The sequence below is a fragment of the Epinephelus fuscoguttatus genome, linkage group LG4 (genome assembly GCF_011397635.1).
Source record: "Epinephelus fuscoguttatus linkage group LG4, E.fuscoguttatus.final_Chr_v1".
Lineage (NCBI taxonomy): Eukaryota > Metazoa > Chordata > Actinopteri > Perciformes > Serranidae > Epinephelus > Epinephelus fuscoguttatus.
In genome coordinates, this window is record NC_064755.1 from 26,951,805 (window position 1) to 26,975,288 (window position 23,484).

Below are 23,484 nucleotides of genomic sequence, written 5' to 3' on the forward strand. Positions count from 1 at the left end.
TTAGCTGATGGTTCAATACCAAAATTGTATTAAATTTACTGTCATCAGTGACAAAAAGAACCATATCCTCACATCTTAGAAGCTTTTTTTTTTTAACATAAAAACATGATTTTTCGGTTATTACAACAGTTATTGATCAATTTTCAATCATTTGTCTGATTAAGTGTTTCAGCTTTATTTTGAAGCTTTCTCCCTAACAACTTCTGATTGGTTTTTGGTGACCTAATAATAAATAATACTGCAGTCAGACTATTAAATATCCCACCAAGTGTTACTTTGTTATTCTATAATGTAAACATGACCAGATCACAAACTTCCCCTAAAGTTCCAGTAAAAGTAGAGGACATAAGCACAGTGTTTTCAATGGTAGCTAAGATACTGTTTGATTTAATAATAATACTAATAATATTGCTTGTAATAAATGACTTAATATGATGGTGCCAGGAGTATATTATGGACCGAGCCTACCAGGCCAAGGTCCAGGGGCCTAAGGGCTCTGGAGTCCCCTCTTTCAGAGCCTCTGTGCGACGTTGTTATCATTAACTTTGTAAGAGGTGCAGAGCATAAGAAATACAACTAAATTTTCACATAAACCTCTTTGTTAGTTGCAGTCAATAAACCCAGCATGACTCATAGTTGGATTGGTGCACAGTGCCTGTGGCCAGAGGCAACATGGCCTATTGTCTTGCACTCTACTGCCCTTGTGTGGTGATCACCAAGACATACAGTTCTGATGAAATTTACAAATGACCATATTTGTATCCCGGAAGATCGCAGACAGCTTGGAAGTAGTCCTGCTCTGTCTCCAGAGATTCTGCTGTGTCATCTCTAGTGCTGTGGTTATATTTTTATGATATGAAATCAGCATCATATTGACACTGCAAGTTTGTGGTCATGACAATCGCTAAGTAAAAGACAGAGATTTAAAGAGATGTAAGTGGAATGAATCTATGAATCAACGCCCTCACTTTTCAAATTGTTCCATTTCAGCTGATAAGTTCTGGTTGAATAAAGAAAAGTATGAAAAATATGAGCCCAAGAAATTAACAGGAGAGTCTGAATGACAGCTTGAATACTCCAAATTGATTGCCTAGTCAGCAGCAACAGACAGTGTTTAGGCTTTTCCATTTGTCTGTGTGAGATTGAATCATACACAGATTGAAAGCCCCTGACTCGAGTCCATATCTGTGCAGAAAGAGAAATCATCATCTGAGGCTTACTCATCAGACAGAGATGTCGCCTGGGATTTCAGATGCAAAGGTGTTCACAGGAAGTGAGACAAGGTGATAGACAGGTCCAATCTCTGACGCTACAAAGATTTATATGGGGTTTACACTATTTGCTCATCATGCGCAGGGGTGTGCTTTGCTTCTACTTTACAGAAATGTCCCAACATCCCACTTGATCTCACATCCGGTCAGACAGGCCTACAAATCTACCTTGATAGTGGTGTCCGGAAAATGAAGCCATAAGTCATAAGTTTGTCTTGGGTGCATTGGTGCAATAGACAAACAAGAAGGGACGGCAGAGGAGGTATCTGCACACCAATGTAACTGGGCTAGAAAGACACAAAGAGATCCACACTTGATAAATGCAAAAATTTATTTAAGATAGAAAAAGGTGCTCGAAGTGCAAAAAATGATAAATGCATAAAAAGAGGAGCAAATATTTCGGTCCTTGACTATCATCAGTGCTACTTACATGAGTGCCTCACAGAACAGATAAAGACACAGACAGATTACTTAGTGTTAAATCGATCAGCTGGTGCCACTAATTAGATAAGAGCAACTCTGAGAAGCAGAAGCCTGACTACCAAATCACAATGACCTGTCATATGTCTCTATTAAAAACAACCTCAAACACCAATATACGATGGCAGACCGTTAGAAAATCCAAATGTGGAAATGGAAATCTGTATCTTTTTGCTCCCGTGTATCATTTGTGATATTCCAAAACTTTTATGATTGTACCATTGCTTTAAATGCAAAACTATTGGGTCTGTGTGGTGAATCAGGTTCAGTTTTGACCAAGATAGCAATTCAGCAGAGGTCTCCAAATCTACCATAATAATGTTGTCTGAATAAACAAATAAATAAACTCAAGAAAGGAGCAATTTGTTTATTTGATATGTATCTCCATTAGCTGACAGCTGTCACGTTTGAATGGAGTGTTCTTCTCTTCCATTACGTCAAGATCAGAATGATTTTGTGCCAAAATAACAAATAATCTGCAACTAAAAGACATCACATTTCGGGTGACATCGTGATGTAATGCTTAGCACTGTCCCCACACAGCAAGAGGGTTCAGGATTCGAGCCCATCATCTACTTTGGGGCCTTCTGTGAGGATGTTCACCAGCTTCCTCCCACAGTCCAAAGACATGCAGGTTAATTGGTGAATCTAAATTGTCCATAGGTGTGAACGTGAGTATGAATGGTTGTGAATGGATGTGTCAGCCTTGTGATAGTCTGGCGACCTGTCCGAGGTGTACCTTGCCTCTTTCACAATGTCAGCTGGGATAGGCTCCAGTCCCCCCTGTGACTCTGAAGCAGTTACACATAATGGATGGATAAAAATCACATTTGATGTTACTGAAAAAGAGGCCGCAGCTTAACTGAGAAGCTAGATAAATAATTTGAAGGTATATGAAAAATGAAGGGCTGCCTGCCTTTCTATACGACCTAAAAGACCAGTCAGTCTTACAACAATATTCACTTTACAGCATTCCCTCCTAAAGCACTTCCCGTGTAGGCGATGAGGGACAATTCTGTGCAAATGCCGTGCAAAAGTACATTCAAAAGTCTATCTGAAGGTAATATAAAGTCAGACAAATCAGGTGGGAATGTTCCAGCGTTAAAGTCTTTTTCCTTCTTTGTGTTTCCCAGGACAGTTTTTCTTTGCCAAGCTGCACTGGAGGGGTAAAAACACAAAGGGGGAATTTTGTACCAAAAAGACTTAACTTGATTCGTCTCACTCTGATGGTTGAAGCTTCATATTCACTTCACATAAACTTTTAAATACACTATTGCATGAAATGAGGGTTGTGTTTTGTCCCCCAGCACTTACACTAGAAGCAGGTTAATAAGAGAGCTCTAATGAAGAGGGGGAAAGATTACAACAAGAAAAGGTGTTTCAAATTGGATTTGGGCAGCTGATACTTTTTTAAGACAGACACGTGATTATACCAATATTTAGTCATTCATGATCTCTGACTTCCTATAGTAAGTGCAAAATATTCTGCATTGGTTTTGATCTAAAACATGAGCAATGATGTGACTACCCCTGCAGAAACATGAATATATGACACATCATTTGACTAGTTTTGATCTCGCTCAAGAGCTGGAGATCTTCTGTAGACATTTCACTCCATCACATAACAAGGAGGAGAATACAGATGAAGCCTCTGATGAAGGCTTGTCAGTACTTGCGCTGTCAAAAAGGGGGAAACAATGCATCCATGGCAACAGCCCTTTTTGAAAATACAGAGTGCCAATTGCGAAGGAAAGAAGGACCAGTTAAACAGGGTAATCTGAACAGTCCGAGCCTCCTTCTCAAACATGTGACAGACGGAGAGAGGGAGTTTTTACAGGAACATCATCTTCTGTTCTCACACAGGATATTCACAAGGGGCTACATGGAAGAAGGAAGAACCAGTTGTGTTGGGGGTTATTCTGAGATTTAAAATCAGACCAATATTGGACCAGGGGTCTCATCTAAAAATATTGTGTACGCACAAAATCACGCCTGAAAGAGGCGTACGCCACTTCCCATGCAAAACTTGTGATCCATAAAAACAGACTTGATGGGGGAAACTTTTACTTATGCTTACTAACATGTTGGAGACATATTTTTGGTGCACGCCATTTTTGGCTTTTGTCCATACGTACATTTTTGGTATGGATCCTACGCATTGTTTTATGAATGAGACCCCAGGGGCATAAATATAGACAGTGCAGGCAGGGCGATTGCACTGGGGCACCTGTGGTGGAGGGGCCTGTGGAGAGAGTGGGCTCTTGCAAGTGATTCAGATCACCACCTTGGAAATAAACCTGTTTATTTTTTAATTTGAATTTTTAAATTTATTATTTATACTATTAGACCTATTCAATTAAATGATTAATTTCTAACTTTCTTTGATATTTTTGTCAGATACGCAGTGGTGATTGCTGGGTAACTTTATTTGTACAGTAAATACAATTTGTCATCTTTGAGGTGTGAGCCAACCTGTCATTAGTTATGATTTATATAACTCTATGAATTATACATAAAGATTTAGTCAATATCCTCGCTGAAAAATACAGATAAATAAATCTTATAATGGGGACTACACCATGAATCGTATGAGCCTATTGTTGATGGTAATGACATGGTCAAGAAGAATCAAAAAATGTCTTTTAAACTGTTGAAATGAGCTCCAATAAAGCTGCTGAACATTTATCAGTTAGTCTGATGTGAGCAGCTGAAAATATCATATCATCATCACAAAATACAAAAGTGCTGACAACACACAAAAGTGCTGACAATATGTCATGCAGGCTGCACCAGCTTTATGATGGCTTAAAAGTTTTCAAGAGTGCATTGTTTTTGAAAGTGTGACCGCAGTTGGTCTTGACCCAAGGGTCATATAAGACTGAGTCATGCAAGACTGGTGCACCGAGGAATTCACCATTTCATAAATAATAAAGCTAGTTTCATCCATAATATCAGCGTCCTTGCTGCTGCCCTCAAGTTTAATCTTGTGAAAACAAAGTCAGTTATTCAGTCATGCAGTCATAAAGTCATTTCAGCCTTCATCGCGAATGCCCCTAAAATAAATTTTCAGTATACTACAGGCCTCTTTCTGTATATATTATAAATATTTTTCAATCAAACTTTGCTAAGTGTGTGAACTCTGTACATGTACCAAGAATATTTCTTAATTAAACGTTGGTATGTGTGAATTTACACCTTCTGTTACATGAGTTTTCTGCTCTCTTTTTATCTGCACTCCTTTAACTTGCAACTGCTGCACAGCAATTTAGCTAAGGATAGATTTTTATCTTGTTTTATATTACCCTGTGCATGAACTTGCTCTTGTGTTTGCACCAAAATAAATATGAGCATTACTCTTCTAAGTTTTGGCAGCCAGATATCAGAAATATCAGTCACTTAAAAAGTTTGAAAACAGCTGATTTTCACAATATAGGTCTCCCCAAAATTTGAAAACAGACTGCTCGATTCAGAGTCCAGAGTGCTAACTATTACACCATGAAACCACTACTTAAGTAATGTCAATCAAAACACACCACACCACAGACACACCATGTTCTATGATTTTAGGAGGCGATCATGGAGAGGAACCCATAAAGAAAGAAAACTCACTTGTACTGACTTGCCAATGGTTTGATTTCATTACCAACTCTTACACGCAGTCTGCCCCCTGGCGGCCAGTAGGGAGAACAGCAGTGATTATCTCAACATATTTCCTTTTTCTTTTGTTTCAGTCCACTTATTTCCAGTAACTCTGTGCAGGACTTTTAATTGTATAATTAATGGAGGGTGTAATGATTAATGAACGCCATTCATTACAAGGAGTTTCATAACTCCTAATAATGAATGATATGTCATTAAGGGCTACAGCCTGTACAGTGAGCTTCACCTGATGATGACTAAATTTAGACTGTATTAATAATATGACTTGGTACAGGATAAACTTTGGCCTACAAAGTGGGCGAACAAGTCAAACTCAAATGAGCCAAATAAGCATTCAGTTGGTCTGTATCAGGTAATGTTGCTGATTAAAATTTAAAAAGGAACATTTAGTTCGTACAAACTGAGTCTATGCCCTGCTCTTCAAAAAGGACGGCTACGCCTCTGTATGAATTAATCATCAGTCTCTCCCTGAAAACTTCACCTCAGTAACTTGGCCCACCACTGTGAGTTTATAAATAGGAGATGTCATTGCTAAATTCCTCCAAAACTTGTGACAAGCTAAGTATTAATCAGATTTTCTAACATGTAAAACACCACTCATTATCAATTTTAAAAGAGGCTTTTCAGATAAATGTCTGTCTCAGCTTTGAACTAATGTGGAAACTGACCTCTGTAATTAGTCTGATTTAGACAAATCTTTTCTTCATAAAACTGCTCCATACGTACTTTGTTAGAGGGCTGATTATTATGTGTGTCAAGGTACATTTTGATGTGAATATGGGAGCAGTTATAGACACAGGAGAAGTGAAAATGATCAGCCTGACTGGGATGAATACTGATTATGCATTAAGAGTGGCTAAGTAAAGATCCGGCTCTGGTGTGATGGATTCTCACAGTTCCTGTAGCGGGACGTGACTGCAATAAAGATCTGCAGCTGAGCTCTGCTATGGACTCATCCACAGCAAAGTGCAGTCAAAAGGTACATGTTTAAATAAAAGCACTGTTAAACTAAGCACTGATTAAACTCCTGATGACAGTAATGCATCTGGAAAATATAAACTTTAACAGGGTTAGTCATGTGTCAGTCATTTTAAAAAACATTTTGTCTTCATTTTTCCTCACCCCACATAATTCTACCATCCCCCGGCTCTAAATAGTCGATGTCAGACTGAAGTGAAAGTGACAGGTTACCCAGCAGCAGTGTGGTCAGCATCCAGGTGCAGCCTCTTGAGGATAAACCAAAGGTGCAACTCTGTCAGAGCATTTAGAGGTATAGCCTCTTCCCAGTGGCAGCCTCTGTGAAAAACAGCTTCGGCTGAAAGATATAGCTGACAGGCTGACTGCAGCAGAAAGGATTATGCCCAGGGCCTGCATTAGTAAGGGAAAGTCCCCGCAGTTCTTCTTTGCCTCGGCAATATTTTACAACATTTTAATAATCAGCCTGGAGACAGTCCTACTTTGAAATGATACATTGTGCAGGTTGTTTTCATTCAGTGTGTTGCACCTCTGCTGTATGAACCCATTGAATCATACTTTCATATGAGACCAAGTCTCTTCAGGACTTGGTCTGATCAGAAACCTGCAAACTTTGTGCTAATGTTGATTATTGTGCTTCAAATTGATACTACAGTTTGGTAGACATTTATATGGTAAAGACTTTAAGCACTTATTTCCATGCAAACCATTCAAATACATATTGATTTATTTTATGTGCATATATCTGGTACTGTGCATACAGCACTAAAATTCATGTGTGAGTGTTGCAGTAAAGTCACACAACTTATTTCCATTGCGGTCCTGAAGTCTAGGCAGGGAGGCAGGCAGGCAGGAAAAGGGAATGACACGTTGGCTATAAGCTATTAATAGCCAATTTCACACTAATACAACCAATAAAAACACAGTCATAAAAGACAGACAATAAAAAAACACTCAAATTTGGAAACCAGACCAAAATCTTTAAACTGTTCTGTACAGGATGTTTCACTATATACTGGCTACTCAGCATTCAGTTTTAGGGTTAAAAAAAAAAAATCAGAAAATGAGCAGATTTAATTTCATTTGGGATTTTATTCTACCCCTCCCGCTCTGTGTAGAGGAATATGCTTCTCCCTGTTTAACTTTCTATACTGGGTTGTTTCAGATTATATACACTAGGCCTCGTATTCAGGACAACAGAGTCATGAACACACTGAAAATGGACACAGACCTTGTAAAATCTTAAATACTAACATTGATAATACATTTTAGCTTTGAATTCTGATGCAGAATAGCCACCGCTTCACCTGGCTCGGTCTTGGCAAGGTGCTGGAAACACAAATAAGTCCAGATTGGTAGAAAAAGATTCCCACACACTTACATCTATGCAGTATTTCACTTTATTGTTGAGCTTTCGGTCTATTAGACCTTCATCAAAGCACAAATGAGGCAACAATGGACAGGCTGGTGAAAATAACCAATCTCAGTCTAATCACTGGGTGTATGCAATACACCTGTGTGCAGCCCTGGTGATAGGAGCTGTTGAATTCTGCCTTCAACAGGGACCATGTCAACTCCTTAAAATGGACTGGGCTAATACAAGTTCTTGTACTCATATTAAGAATGATGTTTAGTTAATTCTGGGCTTTTAAGCTTATTTTTTTTATATCATATATATAAATAAATACTTATTTGGGAATTTAACACATATCAACTTCCACTTTAAAAAGTCCTCTTGAAAGAACGAGGGTGTATTGATATGTAACTTGCAGATTCACACTGTTTGCTGTGCTACTTTATGTGTGTGGATGTGGGGTTCACTTTTCTTATTTCTCACAGTTGAATTTTCTTCTATTTTACGTATTATATTATGTCACTTGTTGCTTTGAGCCTTTCACTGTAAAAGCAAGTTGAGTTTATTTGATGAAATGTGCTGAGTTGTCTTGCCTCATTACGGTGATGGTTCGGTATGTAAATAGTGAGTTAATTAAGTGAAAATATGTGATAAACTGTAGAACTTCAGTATTCGAGACATCACACTGAAATGAGAGCGGAAACAGAAGGAATGTGTTTTTTCTACTTTGAGGATTAATTTTGTACCTAAAATGTAAATATGCTAGAAAAGAAAACAAGTCCTTCCTCTGCAACAGTTGATGCTGCTAAATTAGAAAGGATGGAGAGTGTTTGTGTTCAGATGTTGATGTGTCTGTGGAAATCTATTAATCCTTGGAGCAGAGGAGGGAAATACAACTTTACAGTCGCATATTTAATGGTTAATGTGCTTTGCATTGAACCTCAGTCCATAATGATTGGTCCAGAATGGCTGAGAAGTGTCAATAACTCAGAAATCTCTCATTTTCCTGTCACAGTGACTCAGTTGAAAGGCAGCAGTGCCTGCTTTTAAACACAAGTGGTAGTTTTAGTACCTTTTTAGTAAAAGGTTGCACTGGAAGACATTTGGTTTTCACACAGTTTGAGCTTTTCACCTTCCAGTGTCTGCCCTGCACTCCATCTGACATTGAATAATAAGTTAAATAAAATCTCTGGTTTGTTGCTGTCTTCCACTCTCTGCCCCCTCTGAGCTGCGAGAAATCACATTAATTGTTGAGAGGGTATTCAACAAGCTGCAAAATCGAAATCTTTCTCGAGTGCTCACCTTGCTGCAGTGTGACCTCGTCTTTTCATGCTTCTCTCTCTATCTGGCTCTCTCTGAAGTGCTCGGTTGTATTTGGTCCATTACCTTCTTGACTTACTGGCTGCATTTCCTTTCAGTGGGGCATCGCTCAGGGCTTGTTGGCTGTCAGGCGGGCAGCATGTCCATCGTCTGCGGAGCCCAGAAAACCTGTTTCTTACAATTGAGGAACAATCAAGACTCCTCTACTGTTGTGAGCCGGCTCACTGCAACTTCTCCCACTTCCCATTTCAGTGAAAACAACTTTCTTATTAACTGTCCACTATTCCACAACATCTCTTTATGCATCAGACCTTGTTTGGGTTCAACTTAACACATTATTTAATCTACATAAGATACATGTTTTCATGATTACAGGTGGTGTTGGTGTTGTGGCTGAAGTCAAATCATACCTGAGCTCACATTCATATTAAATGCTCAATACAATATGCTTCTGTTTCTATCATGTCTTGTCTATGTGTCTGTTTTATGTTTGCACAGTGCACAATCTAATTCAGGGCTCAACAATTTAAAAAAAAATGTTTGAAATCAAATACAGTGTTGTCCATTGCACATTTGATAGACAGGAAATTAAAGACTACCTCAAAAGGATACCTGACCCAAAAATGACTATTTGTGTAACAATTACACACCCTGTGTTTTGTTTAATTCAATTTAAGAAAACGTCATTGTCCTGGCATGCCACCACACTGAACGGAGAATCCAAAAACAGGCGAACAACTTCATGAATTGAAGTAAGTGGGTATCGTGTTAAAAACACAGCAAAACTGTATCAAAACACCCGCTCACAAACTCTCACACAACTCATGCAGTATAATCCATGTCTCTTTTGTCCGGTCGTATGCAAAGTACTTCCAAAACACATGCATTTTCGCTAAAAACATGCTATTTAAACACCACAGTCTATGAGTAGTGCGCCCTGAATACTGCTTGAGCAGAGTTCAAATGCACGTGGGTGCCTAGGCACACTACTTCGCTGTGCATGAGGCGGTTTGTAATGACGTGCTTTAGCTTAAATGAATGTCTGGGAAGTACGGATCATATGACTGGATAAATGAGACTTGCATAATACTGTATGGGTTGTGTGAGAGTTTGTAAAACCATTAAAACCATGTTTTAATATTGTTTTACTGTTGCTAAACATGGCCCCCATTAATTTCAATTCATAAAGAATGTTCACCTTTGTGTGATTTTCTGTTCACCGGCATGCCAGACCAAAAAAAAAAAAAAAATCTTCACAAATTTAACTTAACACGTGGTGAGTAATTGATAAAGAAATGATCATTTATGGGTGAAGAATTCCTTTAATACCCCCTAAAAAACCTCCAGTGGTTTCACTTCTCACCTTGCTGTAACAGGTGTATGCCAGGACCCCATGACACACTGTGGGTGTGGTTAAAGGAGCAAAAAAGCACATTTCTGGGCTGTGGTCAAAGGTCAAACGGGCTTAAAACTTTCAGCCAGTAAGGATAGCAAAATACTGCCTCTCAGCCTGGTGTTAAGTTACTCTTTGAAGGCAGATGGCTGCCCACCTAGAGCCTGGGTCTTTTTTCTCTCTGCCGTCCCTGAGTACTTGCCCATGGGGAAATTGTTGGGTCTCAGTAAAAACAAAGGTGTGGTCAATGAAAAGTGTCTTGAGAGAATATTTGTAATGTTTTAGAGCTATATAAAATTCACTTGACACAACTGACTTAAATTATGCAAAAGACAGTAAAGTAAAAACAGCAATACCACAGTGTAGAAATACTGCATCACAAGTAACAACCCTTGTATTATCAGCAAAATAAATACTAAAGGTACTCATTATGGAGGATAAATGGTCCCTGATATATTTTTATGTACCATATAATTGCATTGATGGAATAATATTTGAGCAGGTTTTTAATAACTGGTCAAGGTAGAGATTTTAATGACTTTATACACTGTTGGGCAGTTGTATATAAAGCTATACATCATATTTATCATATAATTCATACATAAAAATGTTTAGAGAGAAATAAAATTACATCTTAAAAACATCTTCACAGACCTTTAAAACAATAAAATGCTGTTCAAATCACAAGTCATACACAACTGTGAAGCCTACCATGTGTAAATCTTGTAGTTGTCACTCCTCTGAAAAGCTTATTTAAAATGAGAGCACTGACAAAATGTTCCTATTCATGAATCTGGAACATGTCTAATAAAAATAATGTGTGACCATGATTTTCTTCACTTTATATAGACTCTAGACAACATTCTGGCACCCACTAACACACTTAAATAACATTTCTTATTTGTTAGAGTGGAATCTTTCATTAATCTTGTCAGCATCCACTGTCGTTATGTTTCAGAATTCACAGATATATCCTGTCTAACCCCTGAAATGACAAGTAAATTCCTCGCCTATCTATCCGGGGTATTAACCTGACCCAAACAGGTTTCTGATGGCAGAATAGGGTTTTAATTTGAAACTTAAGTACCAAAACAACAAGCAGCATTGATATGACAGCAACTGGAAAAACCTTCCTCGGAGGAAAAACAGTCACGTAAAATATGATCCACTGTCACCACACTGGTCAAAGATGGCATAATGTCCAGCACTAATGAAACGCTGTCTGGGCATCGATTGTCAACATGTTATTGCTTCTACAGAGGGTGAAATGGAATTCACATAGTGAATGAATAAAGTTAAATTAATAAATTAGTTAATTTGCCTGATATAAACATAAAGTATTTCAGAAATGGACTTTTTTTTTTTTTTTTTACATACAGTGTGGTTCCGTTTGTAAATACTGCACAGGGTATTTGTGGGTCTTTGTGAGTCATATGAACCCTTATTTTCAATTTACAATCTGACAGAGAGAGAGAGAGAAAGAACATTTTAAGTAACTTCAAAAAACACACACAAAATGACACTGATCATCTCACAAGAAGATAAATTGTGTGTTATCTACATCGGTGGGTATCCATAATCTGATCATGCTCATCTTTTTTTGTTTTTGTTGTTGTTTAATTCTAGTGTCACATTGATAAAAAGTCACCATCACTAATATAAATTAATAAATAAAGCAATTAGCTTTATAAATACAAAACGGAAAAAGTCAAAGTAATCCCTTCTTAACACCCAATATTTTAAAAATGTAAACTAAGACATTTGCGAGAAAAATGCTCTCACATAGAAAACAACACAATATCTGATCACTTCATCAGTGTGGGGGGAAAAATCTGAACTTGAGACCTACTCTATGTGTTTATCTCTTAATGCCTTTAAAGGTCCAGTGTGCAGGATTTAAGGGGATTTTGTGGCATCTAGTGGTGAGGATTACAGATTGCAACCAGCTGAAACTTCTCCCGGTTAAGATTCTTTCATTGTTTATGAGGTTTTTACTGGGAGTTGAATTATCTGCAGAGGTCTCTTCCCCTCCAAGACAAACGGATCTCGTAATTAAAACCATTAAAAACACTGAATGGCGCAAAGGTCTCTTCCTCTCCAAGACAAATAGACCTGGTGATTAAAACTGGCGAAACCACTGAATAGAGCAGTTTGACTTTACAAATCAGTGTTTCTCCTACACAGTTTGGCACATCGCAGCTGGCCGCTTGCCCAGCACCTGCAAATGTGTGCTCTCTTATTTTCTCTGATAACTTAATGTGTGCACAGCTTTTTTGTGATCGAGGCGTTTAGTCCATTTAGCTCCGATACTGTTTGGTATGTCAGAGACAGGCAGCTAACGAAGCACCTGCTAATCTGTGCTCACGGTTTTACTCTGATAATATCAGATCCAGATTTTATCAGGGGCCAAATTATTCACAAAGGTCTCCTCCTCTCCAAAACAAGCAGACCTGCTAATTTAAACTGGTACAAACGCTGAATAAACCAGTTTCATGTTAAAAAAAATTGTGTTTTTCCGATGCGCCCATTGCAAAAGCACGAAAACACCAATGGTCCTATCTAGAGCTGGTGTTTGATTTTTCCATTCTGGGCTACAGTAGAAACCTGGCGGTGCAACATGGCAATCTCTGTAGAAGAGGACCCGCTCCCTGTATAGATATAAACGTCTCATTCTAAGGTAACGAAAATGCAGTGATTCTTGTTTTCAGGTGATTATACACTGAGGAAAACATACTTATTATTTATTTCTGCCAATATATCCCTGTAAGTCCTACACATTGGACCTTTGATGCTTAAACACTGGTGGCCTGATTGTATCTCCAGACAGGCCTCATTAACACTGCAACTTAAAAGAAGCTACTGAGCTACAGACAGTGATCATCTTAGTATTTAGTGTCTGATCATTACTGGATAACAGTGAATAAAGGACCATTACAATAGTTTACTATTTATCCATGCTTCAGCAGACTTGGCTCACTGCTGACCGTGTGTCTGTGTTTAACATTTAGAGCAGAGAATAATCCACTATTTGACTGAACTCTTCTTAACCTCAGAGCAAATGATTGTAATCTCTTCATGTCAGCTGTACTGTGATCTGCAGCTGCTGCACACAGTGACAATTCATAAACTCTGATGTCTGTATGTTATAAATCTTCACCTGCTTTGAAACGGTCAAGGTTGCTATACCTTCCTTCCTGTGGAGAAAATCACTTCTGTTTAGGGGGCATTATAAACACTCGGCTGCCCTTGAATAGTAAACCTATATCATGGGCTAAAAATGAGCGTGAGGATAGCTCTCTCCCTGTAAATAATCTGTCCACCCAATCCACGTATGCTGCCCTTAGCACTGTTTGGAACCATTATGTTCCACTTCAGGAGGTCCATAAAGAGGCCGGGCAGCACCTTGAGTGATCAGTTCTATAAGAAAATAAAATGGGTGAATGGTCGCTGGTGTGTGGGACACTCTTTCCTCCCCTCCCTCCTCCAGGGCCACAGAAAGAGTGTAAGTGAGGGAGCCAAAGAGAGCAGGGTCCAGAGGAGCTGTGGCTGTCCCTCCATCTCGACATCTCAGTATCTAATTGAACACACTCGGAGACAGAGGGAGGGCCGTTGGTTGAAAGTTGGCTGAATGTTGCCTGGATGCCGGCCCCCTGTCAAAGCCAGGTGGAGGGTGTGCCCTCTAGAGCAGAGAGCTGGGGCTTTCTGGGGGTGGCGGGGGTGTGTGCGTGGGGCTGTGACGCATGGGCAGTATGTCGTAGTGACTGGGGATGTGGCTGCTGCGGGGGAGGTCATAGGGGCTCTGAGAGAAGCCGGTGGCCATTCCATTGGGTCCCTGCAGGACGCTCACCGTTGGCTCTGTGATAGGTTAGGAAAGGAGGAAGGAAAAAGTAGGAGAGATACATAGGAGAGGAGAGTAAGAAAAACATAGGAGAGTTATGTAGGAGAGGATAGTAGGAGATAAAAAAGTAGGAGAGGTACACAGGAGAGGAGAGGAGGAAAAATGTAGGAGAGTTATGTAGGAGAGGATAGTAGGAGATAAAAAAGTAGGAAGGGTACATAGGAGAGGAGAGTAGGAGAGAAAAAAGTAGGTGAAGTACACAGGAGAGGAAATTAAGAGAGAAAAGGGTAGGATGCACATAGGAGAGGAGAGTAGGAGAGGTACATAAGAAAGGAAAGTAGGAGAGTGGGAAAAAAAGTAGGAGAGGTACATAGGAGAGTAGAGTAGGAGAAAAGGAGAGGAAAAGTAGGAGAGGTACATAGGAGACATAGGAGATGAAAGTAGGAGAGAATAAAGTAGGAGAGTTACATAGCAGAGGAAAGTAGGAGAGAAAAAGGTAGGAGGGGTACATAGGAGAGGAGAGCAGGAGATAAAAAAGTAGGAGAAGTACATACGAGAGGGGAGTAGGATATAAAAAAGTACGAGAGGTACATAGGAGAGGAGAGTAGGAGAGAAAAAAGTAGGAGAGGTACATAGGAAGGTAGAGTAGGAGAGAAAAAGGTAGGAAGGGTACACAGGAGAGGAGAGTAGGAGATTAAAAGTAAGAAAAGTACATAGGAGAAGACAGTAAGAGAGAAAAAAGTAGGAGAGGAGAGTAGGAGATTAAAAGTGAGAGACAAAAAAAAGTAGGAGAGATACATGAGAAACGCTGAGGCTAAATAGCGGCAGACACAGACTGATGAGACAGTGGACAATGAGAAAGGAGAGGTGCATGCAATAGAGAAGCAGCTCACATTTCCTCTTATCAAGGCTCACAGAGTCTGTACAGGCTCACAACAGGGGACACGACCAGAGAGGCTATAAGCTGCAGGACCCTGCTGAGCTCCACACACCAGAGCAACAACGCACTCACCAACATCATAGACATTCCTGCTCGCACTGCCCAGGAGGGTGGCAGTGCCTCCAAAGGGCACTTCACGGTGGGAGGGGGACTTCATCTCCACATAGCTGCTCTCTGTGTGCTTGCAAGCCAGCCCTGGTGGGTCTCTAATGGTGGCGTATGGATTCTCACTATTCAGGGAGCAGGAGCTGTTGCTGCACATGGAGCCCTTGATGTAATCTGCAGTAGCCGCGAGACAAGGACACATTCAGCATCAACAAAGATGTAGAGATTGTCACTGAGTGGTATTAATGCAAGACTCTGATACTGCCACTAAAATTTAAATAGACATCAGAGTGTGGCCTGGAGAATGGCAATGAAAATCGTTACCATTCTGAAGAAGTTGTACTTCTTTTGTCTCCGACAGGTGACTAATGGTGGTATATAGTAATCAGAGTACAAAGGGGAGAGAGTGGAAGGCTCATCTCATCCATAACAGTCTCATCAGTCTGATAAGAGGCCTCATTAGAGACCGCAGCAAAGCTCCTTCAGACCACTCTCCACACCCCTGGGTCCCTCGCATTCACCACTGACTGCACAGTGTGGGAGACAAAATGACGTATCGGGCACTGAGCCATAGAGAGCAATTACCGTTGGAACAAAACCTCAGCCCACCATGATCTTGTCCAAAGTGCACCGAGTTTTCACATAAATCACGGAGAATATAAGGATATGGGATTTGGGGTCAGATAGTCTCAGAGGGGAATAGAAACCAAATGGGGAAATTGATACATGGGATGTTGAGCGTAAAAGGATTTTGTAATATTGCTGCTGGTGAAGCTGAACAGGATTCCACATGAAATATGTCTGCCCACACACACAGCGCACACACACACACTGCTACTACAATTAATGATTTACCTTTTTTGGAGCCTCTCTGCGTCTGCGTCTCCCCTTGTTGAACATCTGCAACAAATGTCAAAACATGAAAGTCAAACATCCCATGAATTCCCCCCGATGTGTGAAGGTTGACAGCAAATATCTCATTACGGTACAATGTAGTATGTCTTTATTTAGAGCGATACGAGGAATATGAATGTGAGGAGTTTCTGAATGTTTCTTCCGCATGCTATCACATTCCCCTCAAGGCTTCCGAGCTTATATAATCAACTGCGATGGGATATTTGCCATAACAACCAACACCACATCATGAGGAGAGGACAACATGTTTAAGGCTATGTCAGTCTATGACTTGAGTGCGGCAGGATAAGCAGCCAAGACATTGTTTTCTTGAGAGGGACTTGTCATTATGATTGATCTGCTTTGTGCTCTGAAGAAATACATCACCCTTAAAATGACCATTGCTATATCAATCACTCAACTCGTGTTACCTTGACTCTGTGAAGAAAAATGTGTTTTATTTTGGCATGCCTTAATGGTGAACAAAGACTCCACAAACACCCAACATTCTTGATGAACTGAAGCAAAGGGGACCTTGTTCAACAGCAGCAAAGCTATATCAAAACATCCACTTAGAAACTCTTACACAACTCATGCAGTATAATCCAACTCTCATTCATCCAGTCGTTTGCTCAGTACTACAACACAAGCATTTTACAACAACCTTACTTTATAAACACTTCAGCATGAACAGTGTCAAGCACAGAAGAGTAACGTGCCAGGGCAACTCAGTGGAGTTTAACGCATGCACTTGCCCATGGTGTGTGAGGGTAATTCTCCTCTCTGACAGACTCGGTGTGAGCAATCAAGTCTCTTTAATACATGCTGCATGGAGAGAACACCCAAGTCTTCTCTGCCAACCCTCAGAATGTACAGACTTATATATCATACTGAAGCCCAAAGTACACCAGACAGCTGCACTCGTAAAAGAGATTGCCCCTCCATAAAACAGATTCACCAAAACAGGAAACTCACTAGGTAGAGGGACATTCCTCCAAGATATTGGAAATTAGCCCCCAGTGCAGATTCCTGAATAATTCCCACAGCTGTTGAGCATATTGGCAAGTGTTTTAAACAGTATGGTTTTAGTGAAAATGTTTGGGAAGTACTGAGCATTTGACTGGATAAATGAGAGTTGGATTATACTGCATGGTATGCATGAGAGTTTGTAAATGGATGTTTTGATATAGTTTTGCTGTTGTTAGACACGCCCCCCCTTCACTTCAATTCATCAAGAAAGTTCACCACTTTTGGATTCTTCGCTCACTGAGAGAAAAGCAGTTTTCTTCACTAATTCAGCAGGGGTTAGTAATTGATATACAAATGGTCATTTTGTGGCTAGAGTGTTCCTTCAACACAAAATGAAAATGAAAATGTGCAGATGATAAAGTCTGACTTGAAAGTCTAGCTTGACTTAGCAGTAATGAGCCTGTAATCAGCACACAGGCATATTTTTCATATCAGCAATACAATACGGTATTATCAGTCTCTCTCAGTGTGCACCACCATAAACCAAAAGAGCTGTGATTTATATATCTAATATATAATCTCAACAACCCTATACTTTACACCCCCTATTTAGCATTTATAAACACTGTATTAACTGTAGCTGTAAGCAGATATGGACATTTTTAAAATTGTAAAAATGCACAGTATGTGTCAACAATTTTAATTTCTCCTTTGAAGACATATTTCTTTTCTTTTTTTTTTTTTTTTACTACAACTATGTTTTACTCAAGCGACAACCTTCAAATGGGCTTCATTATTCAGCCCCAAAGGTTGCCACTTGAGTAAAGTATGGAAATGCCAAAAACGTCTAATGGCAACTTGAGGCTGGCTCCGAAAAGCAACCCAATCAGACACCCATGTTAAAATGCCTAATGTTACAGCAAACATAAACATGTTTACAGCCTGGTATTGGTCTCTATAGCTAATTTCCAGGGTCATGACTTCATACTGGGGGTGAATTTTTATATAGCTTACCCGCTTTCATTTTATTAAGGCTTGAAGTTATGCATGATTGAGGGCGTGGCAGCTTTGAGTGACAGACTGACTGTGAGGCGTCGCTACAGTATGAGTCAGATCCACCCCTCGCTCCTTGTCGAAATATGGTCACCTCTGGTTCCAGAAATCCAAGATGGAGATGTTTGAAATGCCAAACTTAAGGCTTCAAAAATCCACCAGTGCACAAACCAGTGGGTGACAACATGGTGGTTGCATCCATTATTTTTATACAGTTAATGGTTTTACGATATTTTCATTCATTATCTGTTTATCCACCAGTCCCAACTTACGGATGCCCACAGGATGAGGAGTTTTAGTTGTCAACAAATACATTAATAACCTACATCTGCTCACAACTACACTATAGATGTGGTGTGTTATAAAGCCTTTAATAAATGTTCATGTACTGTTTATAAAGGCTAAAAGATGAGCATTGGAACCAAAGAGTCAAGCTATTACGAAGCAATTTTGCCGTCGGACTTAATTCCCTATAATTCACAGCCCAGGAGTGCAGTATCTGACCCAGTGTAAGCCATCACAGAGAAATGTGCCACTGAGGGGAGTGAAAGAGGACTAATGAGCTCACAGTGACCCCTATTCACCTCCTCACCACAGCTTTCTCTGTCCCATCCGCATATCTTATCAAAATCAGAGCAAAGGTTATGTCTAACAAGAAACCCCTGGTTCATCTTCATTCACAGCAGGGTAGCTTCGCCCAGGCTGGGGCCTATATGAGGACCGTACTAACGACACATGTGCCTTTGCCCTTGAAGTAACTATTCTATAAAGTACAAAATAATTCAGGCTGCGTGTGGCGTTTCATAGTAAATATGAGAGGTTAACTGACCTATGTCGTTGAGGTTGCAGTAGGCTCTCCATTCTGAGCCATTTCGGCTTTTCAGAGTGCTCGACTGTGAAAGGAAGAGCACGGTTTAGTGTTGCTTTGTAGTATGTTGTTATTGAATGTTAAACTGTATGTGAATATACATGGTGAGTGGCCATACTTTGAGGGTCAGAGTGCCATCCAGGTTGTTGGAGATGGTTGAGACAACATTACACTGGGCCACAGTGTGGTAACTGGGGTTGGAGAAGCACTGGCCACTGCTGCTGCCGCCCTGGCTCTGATTGACCTCAGCAGCGCTGGTCCTCATCGCTACAGTACTGCCACACTCTGAGGGTTCAAACATCAGGTTATGAGTATTTGTCACTATTTTGTATGCTAATATGCAATAAGATTTTAACACATATGCTGGTTTTTGCCCACAATTAATCACATTTAATCAGAATAAGTGTATAATTGATGGATGTAACACTGTAATCTGCTGATTAGTTTATTGATTAACCGTTAAGTCTTTAAAATGTTGAAAAATAGTGTAAAAAAGACCCTCATAATCTCCCCAAACCCCAAAGTGATGTCTTCAAAATGCTTGTTTCAACCAAACAACACCCCAAATCCAAAGATGATAACAATATACTCCTCAGGATTGTCCTAAAATGACAAGGTACAAAATCATACAAGAGTAATCCCTCTCAATCATCACTTATGACTGGCTAGAAGTGTGTGGCGGTGTATTTATCTGCAGGGACTCTGCCCTCTGCCTATATTTTCAGCTTATTTTGCTAAGTTGGGACGTTCCTGGGCACGGAGCACAGGTGAGGTCAAGACTTTAAACAAAGGTAGCGACCAAGTGCCAAACTATAAACAGCACACATCCAAGAGGAAGCAATGAAAATTGTAGACACAGCACCAAAAAAACACAAACACAGCGAGGCAAAACGCCAAGTGGTTGGCTTTTCCTTTCACTTTCACTGGTGATACTGTTAACAAACCATAGCCAATGATTCCTGCATAGTATACCTTTAAGTTTATGATCAGATAAGACAAAGAAAAACAGCAAATCCTTTCATTTAAGAACCAAAAACTAGGAAATGTTTGATAATTCTGCTTGAGAAATGCCTACTTGACTTAATAATTAATCGACTAATTGTTGTAGCTCTACATATGTCCATTGCAGCGTGTTGCACTCGACCATAGTCTGAGTAGTTTGCAAAACAACTTACCAGACAGGGAGTAGTCTGTGTTGGTGATATGCATTGCCTGTGTGTAGGACACACTTGGCTGGATCTCATGGCCTTTATCTCTCTGCCTCTGTCTGTACCACACAAACAGACTGAGCATGGCCATGATGATGAGGAGCAGAAAGATGATGCCCATGACAGCCCCTGCAGACTGGCGCTCCGAGCCTCGCGCTGGGCTAATCTTAGTGTACGGGTTCAGCTCCTCCATCATCAAAGCTGCTACAGAAAAAACACAGGATGTGGGTTGTTTAAACGCTGTGTACACATCTGTGTTTGAGCTGTAATATAGTGGAGTGCGTCGATCCTCCCGATCACCTCTCACCTTGATCACAACGGATGCCTTTATATCCGGGGCTGCAGTAGCACGTTCCAGTCACATAGTCACAGGTAGCATTGTTCAGGCACTCACACAGCTGCTGGCAACCATATCCAAATGTACCAGCAGGACACTCTGCATGGGAGAGAGGTGCATTACTACATCCATCAAAATTAAAGCACTTAGAGAGTGGGAGCCAAAGTGTTTATAGAACACACACACACACACACACACACACACACACACACACACACACACACACACAATCTCACTCATCCACAGGGTAATTTTGATCAGTGCTAAAATGTTTTGGGGCCTACTCAACTCTGCTCACAGCTCGTCCCGATGAAGCCCGTTCGACAGGCGCACTGGCCAGTGATGTGGTCACAGTCGGCGCCGTTTTGGCAGCGACAGACTTCAGCGCAGTCTCTGCCGTAGAACCCTGAAGGACAGCCTGGGACAGAGATGTATAAAATGTTGAGGTGGGAGGGGTGTAGAAAACAAAGAGAGGTAGACAATGTAAAGAGTCAAGGTCATATTGCAGGGGAACACGGAAATCAATACCATTCAATGTCTCTGCAGCATACTCAATAGGGGACAGTGTGAATGAATGGAAATGAAATGTTTCCTGCTTCAGCAGAAAATCTGGTTATGCCGCTATCATGACACAAGGGTGGAAATAAAGAACAAGACAACTGGAAATAGTAAGAATCTATGTGAGGGAAAAAACAGTTCAAACAAAAGCCATTTCCATGCAGAAGAGCAGGAGCATGACACCACAAAAAAAGACTGCATAAAACCCTTGAGGTGATAGATAATGGAATTCAAATTAGTGGACTGATGTTGATGATGTGCACTATCGCTGGGTGAATGACTGGAATGTATAATTAGCAAATTAATGAAGTGACCATTAGTGTTATTTTGATGCTACCCCTCCATAAAAAACTGTAAATGAAAAGCTAATATCATCCAGTTGCTCAGTTGTCTCTGAAAAAAAAAATGTGTCTCACTTGTCATCTGCTGCAGTTTTGAGTGACTGCCAGTAGATGACACTGTGTGTCTACTAACTGGATGGGAGAGACTCACGCTGCGTGCAGTAGAGTCCGGTCCAGCCGGGGCTGCACCTGCACTCCCCATCGTAGGCACTGCACTGGGCTCCGTTGTGACAGTTACACGAGTTGAGACAATCAGGGCCCCAGTGCCCAGAGGGACAGGCTGCAGACGCCAGAGACACAGTTAAGCTCATGGTCACACACCCTCCCACACATACTCTGTGTCCTATGCATGCATACATGAAGCACATATGTTTGAGGACATGACTAACTGCTCTCCACAGACAAAAATATTTCAGTATCTCAACACAGATCCTGTCATAACATCCCTCAACAAGCCCATTTGTAATATATGAGCAGGCGTATATGTCAGGTTGAATAACCCTAAGTAAAGCACTGGTAATGTAACATCCATCTGATCATAAGTTTTTTTTATTTCAAGTAGTCAATGCAATAAAAAACCACACATCAATTTCCCATGGCATGGCAGCTCAAAGCTCTGCTAATGATCTTTGGCCTACAGTGCTGTAAATCAAAGAGCATAATGTATTACAACAATCATTTAAGCAAGCTATCAGTTTTACATCAGCTGGGGCTGACGGTACTTCTTGGAATGTGTAGGGTCATGAAAATGATTAATGTGTATGGAGGTAAATGTGGGGGAGAAATTAGGAGTGGAGATGGACAATGAGAGAGGAGAATCAAAGAAAATAAGCCAATAAAACAGGATGAAGGAGAGAAGCCATACCCTGAGAGCAATCATCTCCTATCCAACCAGGGAAGCACTGGCAGGAGCCATCGATGGGATTGCAGGTGCCGTTGTTGGTACAGAGACAGATCTCCGCGCAGGCCCTACCATACCTGCCACTTGGACACACTGCAACACACACAACAAAAAAAAAACAACATCACTCTTAAAACAATTATTCATTCATCTTCTAACCGCTTCATCCTCTTGAGGGTCGCGGGGGGGCTGGAGCCTATCCCAGCTGACATCGGGCGAGAGGCAGGGTACACCCTGGACAGGTCGCCAGACTATCGCAGGGCTGACACATAGAGACAGACAACCATTCACGCTCACATTCACATGGACAATTTAGAGTTATCAATTAACCTAGTCCCCAATCTGCATGTCTTTGGACTGTGGGAGGAAGCCGGAGTGCCCGGAGAGAACCCACGCTGACACGGGAGAACATGCAAACTCCGCACAGAAGGGCTCCCACGCCCGGGATCGAACCGGCAACCCTCTTGCTGTGAGGCGAGAGTGCTAACCACCACACCACCGTGCCGCCCCCTTAAAACAATTATGATCTGCATATTGTCACTTGCGTGCAAAGACTAGTAAAATCCATTAACATTATGACATCAAACTTGGACACATTACTGCGAGCACATTTATGCAAACAAACTAATTCTGTGAAAGGTTGTGTAAACATATTCCTCTAATGGATGATATTGTTCCATTGGAGTGGACATGAAGTGAAGTGATCTGTTTTAACAAAAGGAGGAGTCAATCACTGCCTCCAGTGGCACAACTGCCCCATTTCCACTCACTAGAGTGGAAAGAGTGATGTGCCACAGAATTAAAATAGACCATGTACACAGACCACTGTATACATTTTTTATGAAATTAATATTTCAATGCTCTCCGGCACTCTTCAATAAAATATCTCATTTCCAATGAAACCTCCATTGTGTTTTCTTGTTGGCCCGTGAGACAAATTGAACCAAGGTGTATCTAACCATCAGGATCAGGGAGCTGCAGCGGCAGCAGATACATCAAAGGTCTCATATAAAGAGAAT

At 40.7% G+C, this 23,484-nt stretch overlaps 1 protein-coding gene across 1 annotated transcript in view; it reads right to left on the bottom strand.

Moving 5' to 3' along the window:
- Positions 1-11,003: 11,003 nt before the first annotated feature.
- Positions 11,004-23,484, bottom strand: part of megf11 (multiple EGF-like-domains 11) — a 99,306-nt gene continuing 86,825 nt past the window's right edge. Inside the window, exons 17-26 of the mRNA XM_049575385.1 lie at positions 22,430-22,558; positions 21,716-21,844; positions 20,955-21,083; positions 20,636-20,764; positions 20,296-20,532; positions 19,239-19,405; positions 19,082-19,145; positions 16,192-16,236; positions 15,304-15,510; positions 11,004-14,308 (exon numbers count right to left, since the gene is read on the bottom strand). Coding sequence (XP_049431342.1) covers positions 14,133-14,308; positions 15,304-15,510; positions 16,192-16,236; positions 19,082-19,145; positions 19,239-19,405; positions 20,296-20,532; positions 20,636-20,764; positions 20,955-21,083; positions 21,716-21,844; positions 22,430-22,558 — 1,412 coding nt within the window. The 3' untranslated portion in view covers positions 11,004-14,132. The remainder of the gene's footprint in view (positions 14,309-15,303; positions 15,511-16,191; positions 16,237-19,081; positions 19,146-19,238; positions 19,406-20,295; positions 20,533-20,635; positions 20,765-20,954; positions 21,084-21,715; positions 21,845-22,429; positions 22,559-23,484) is intronic.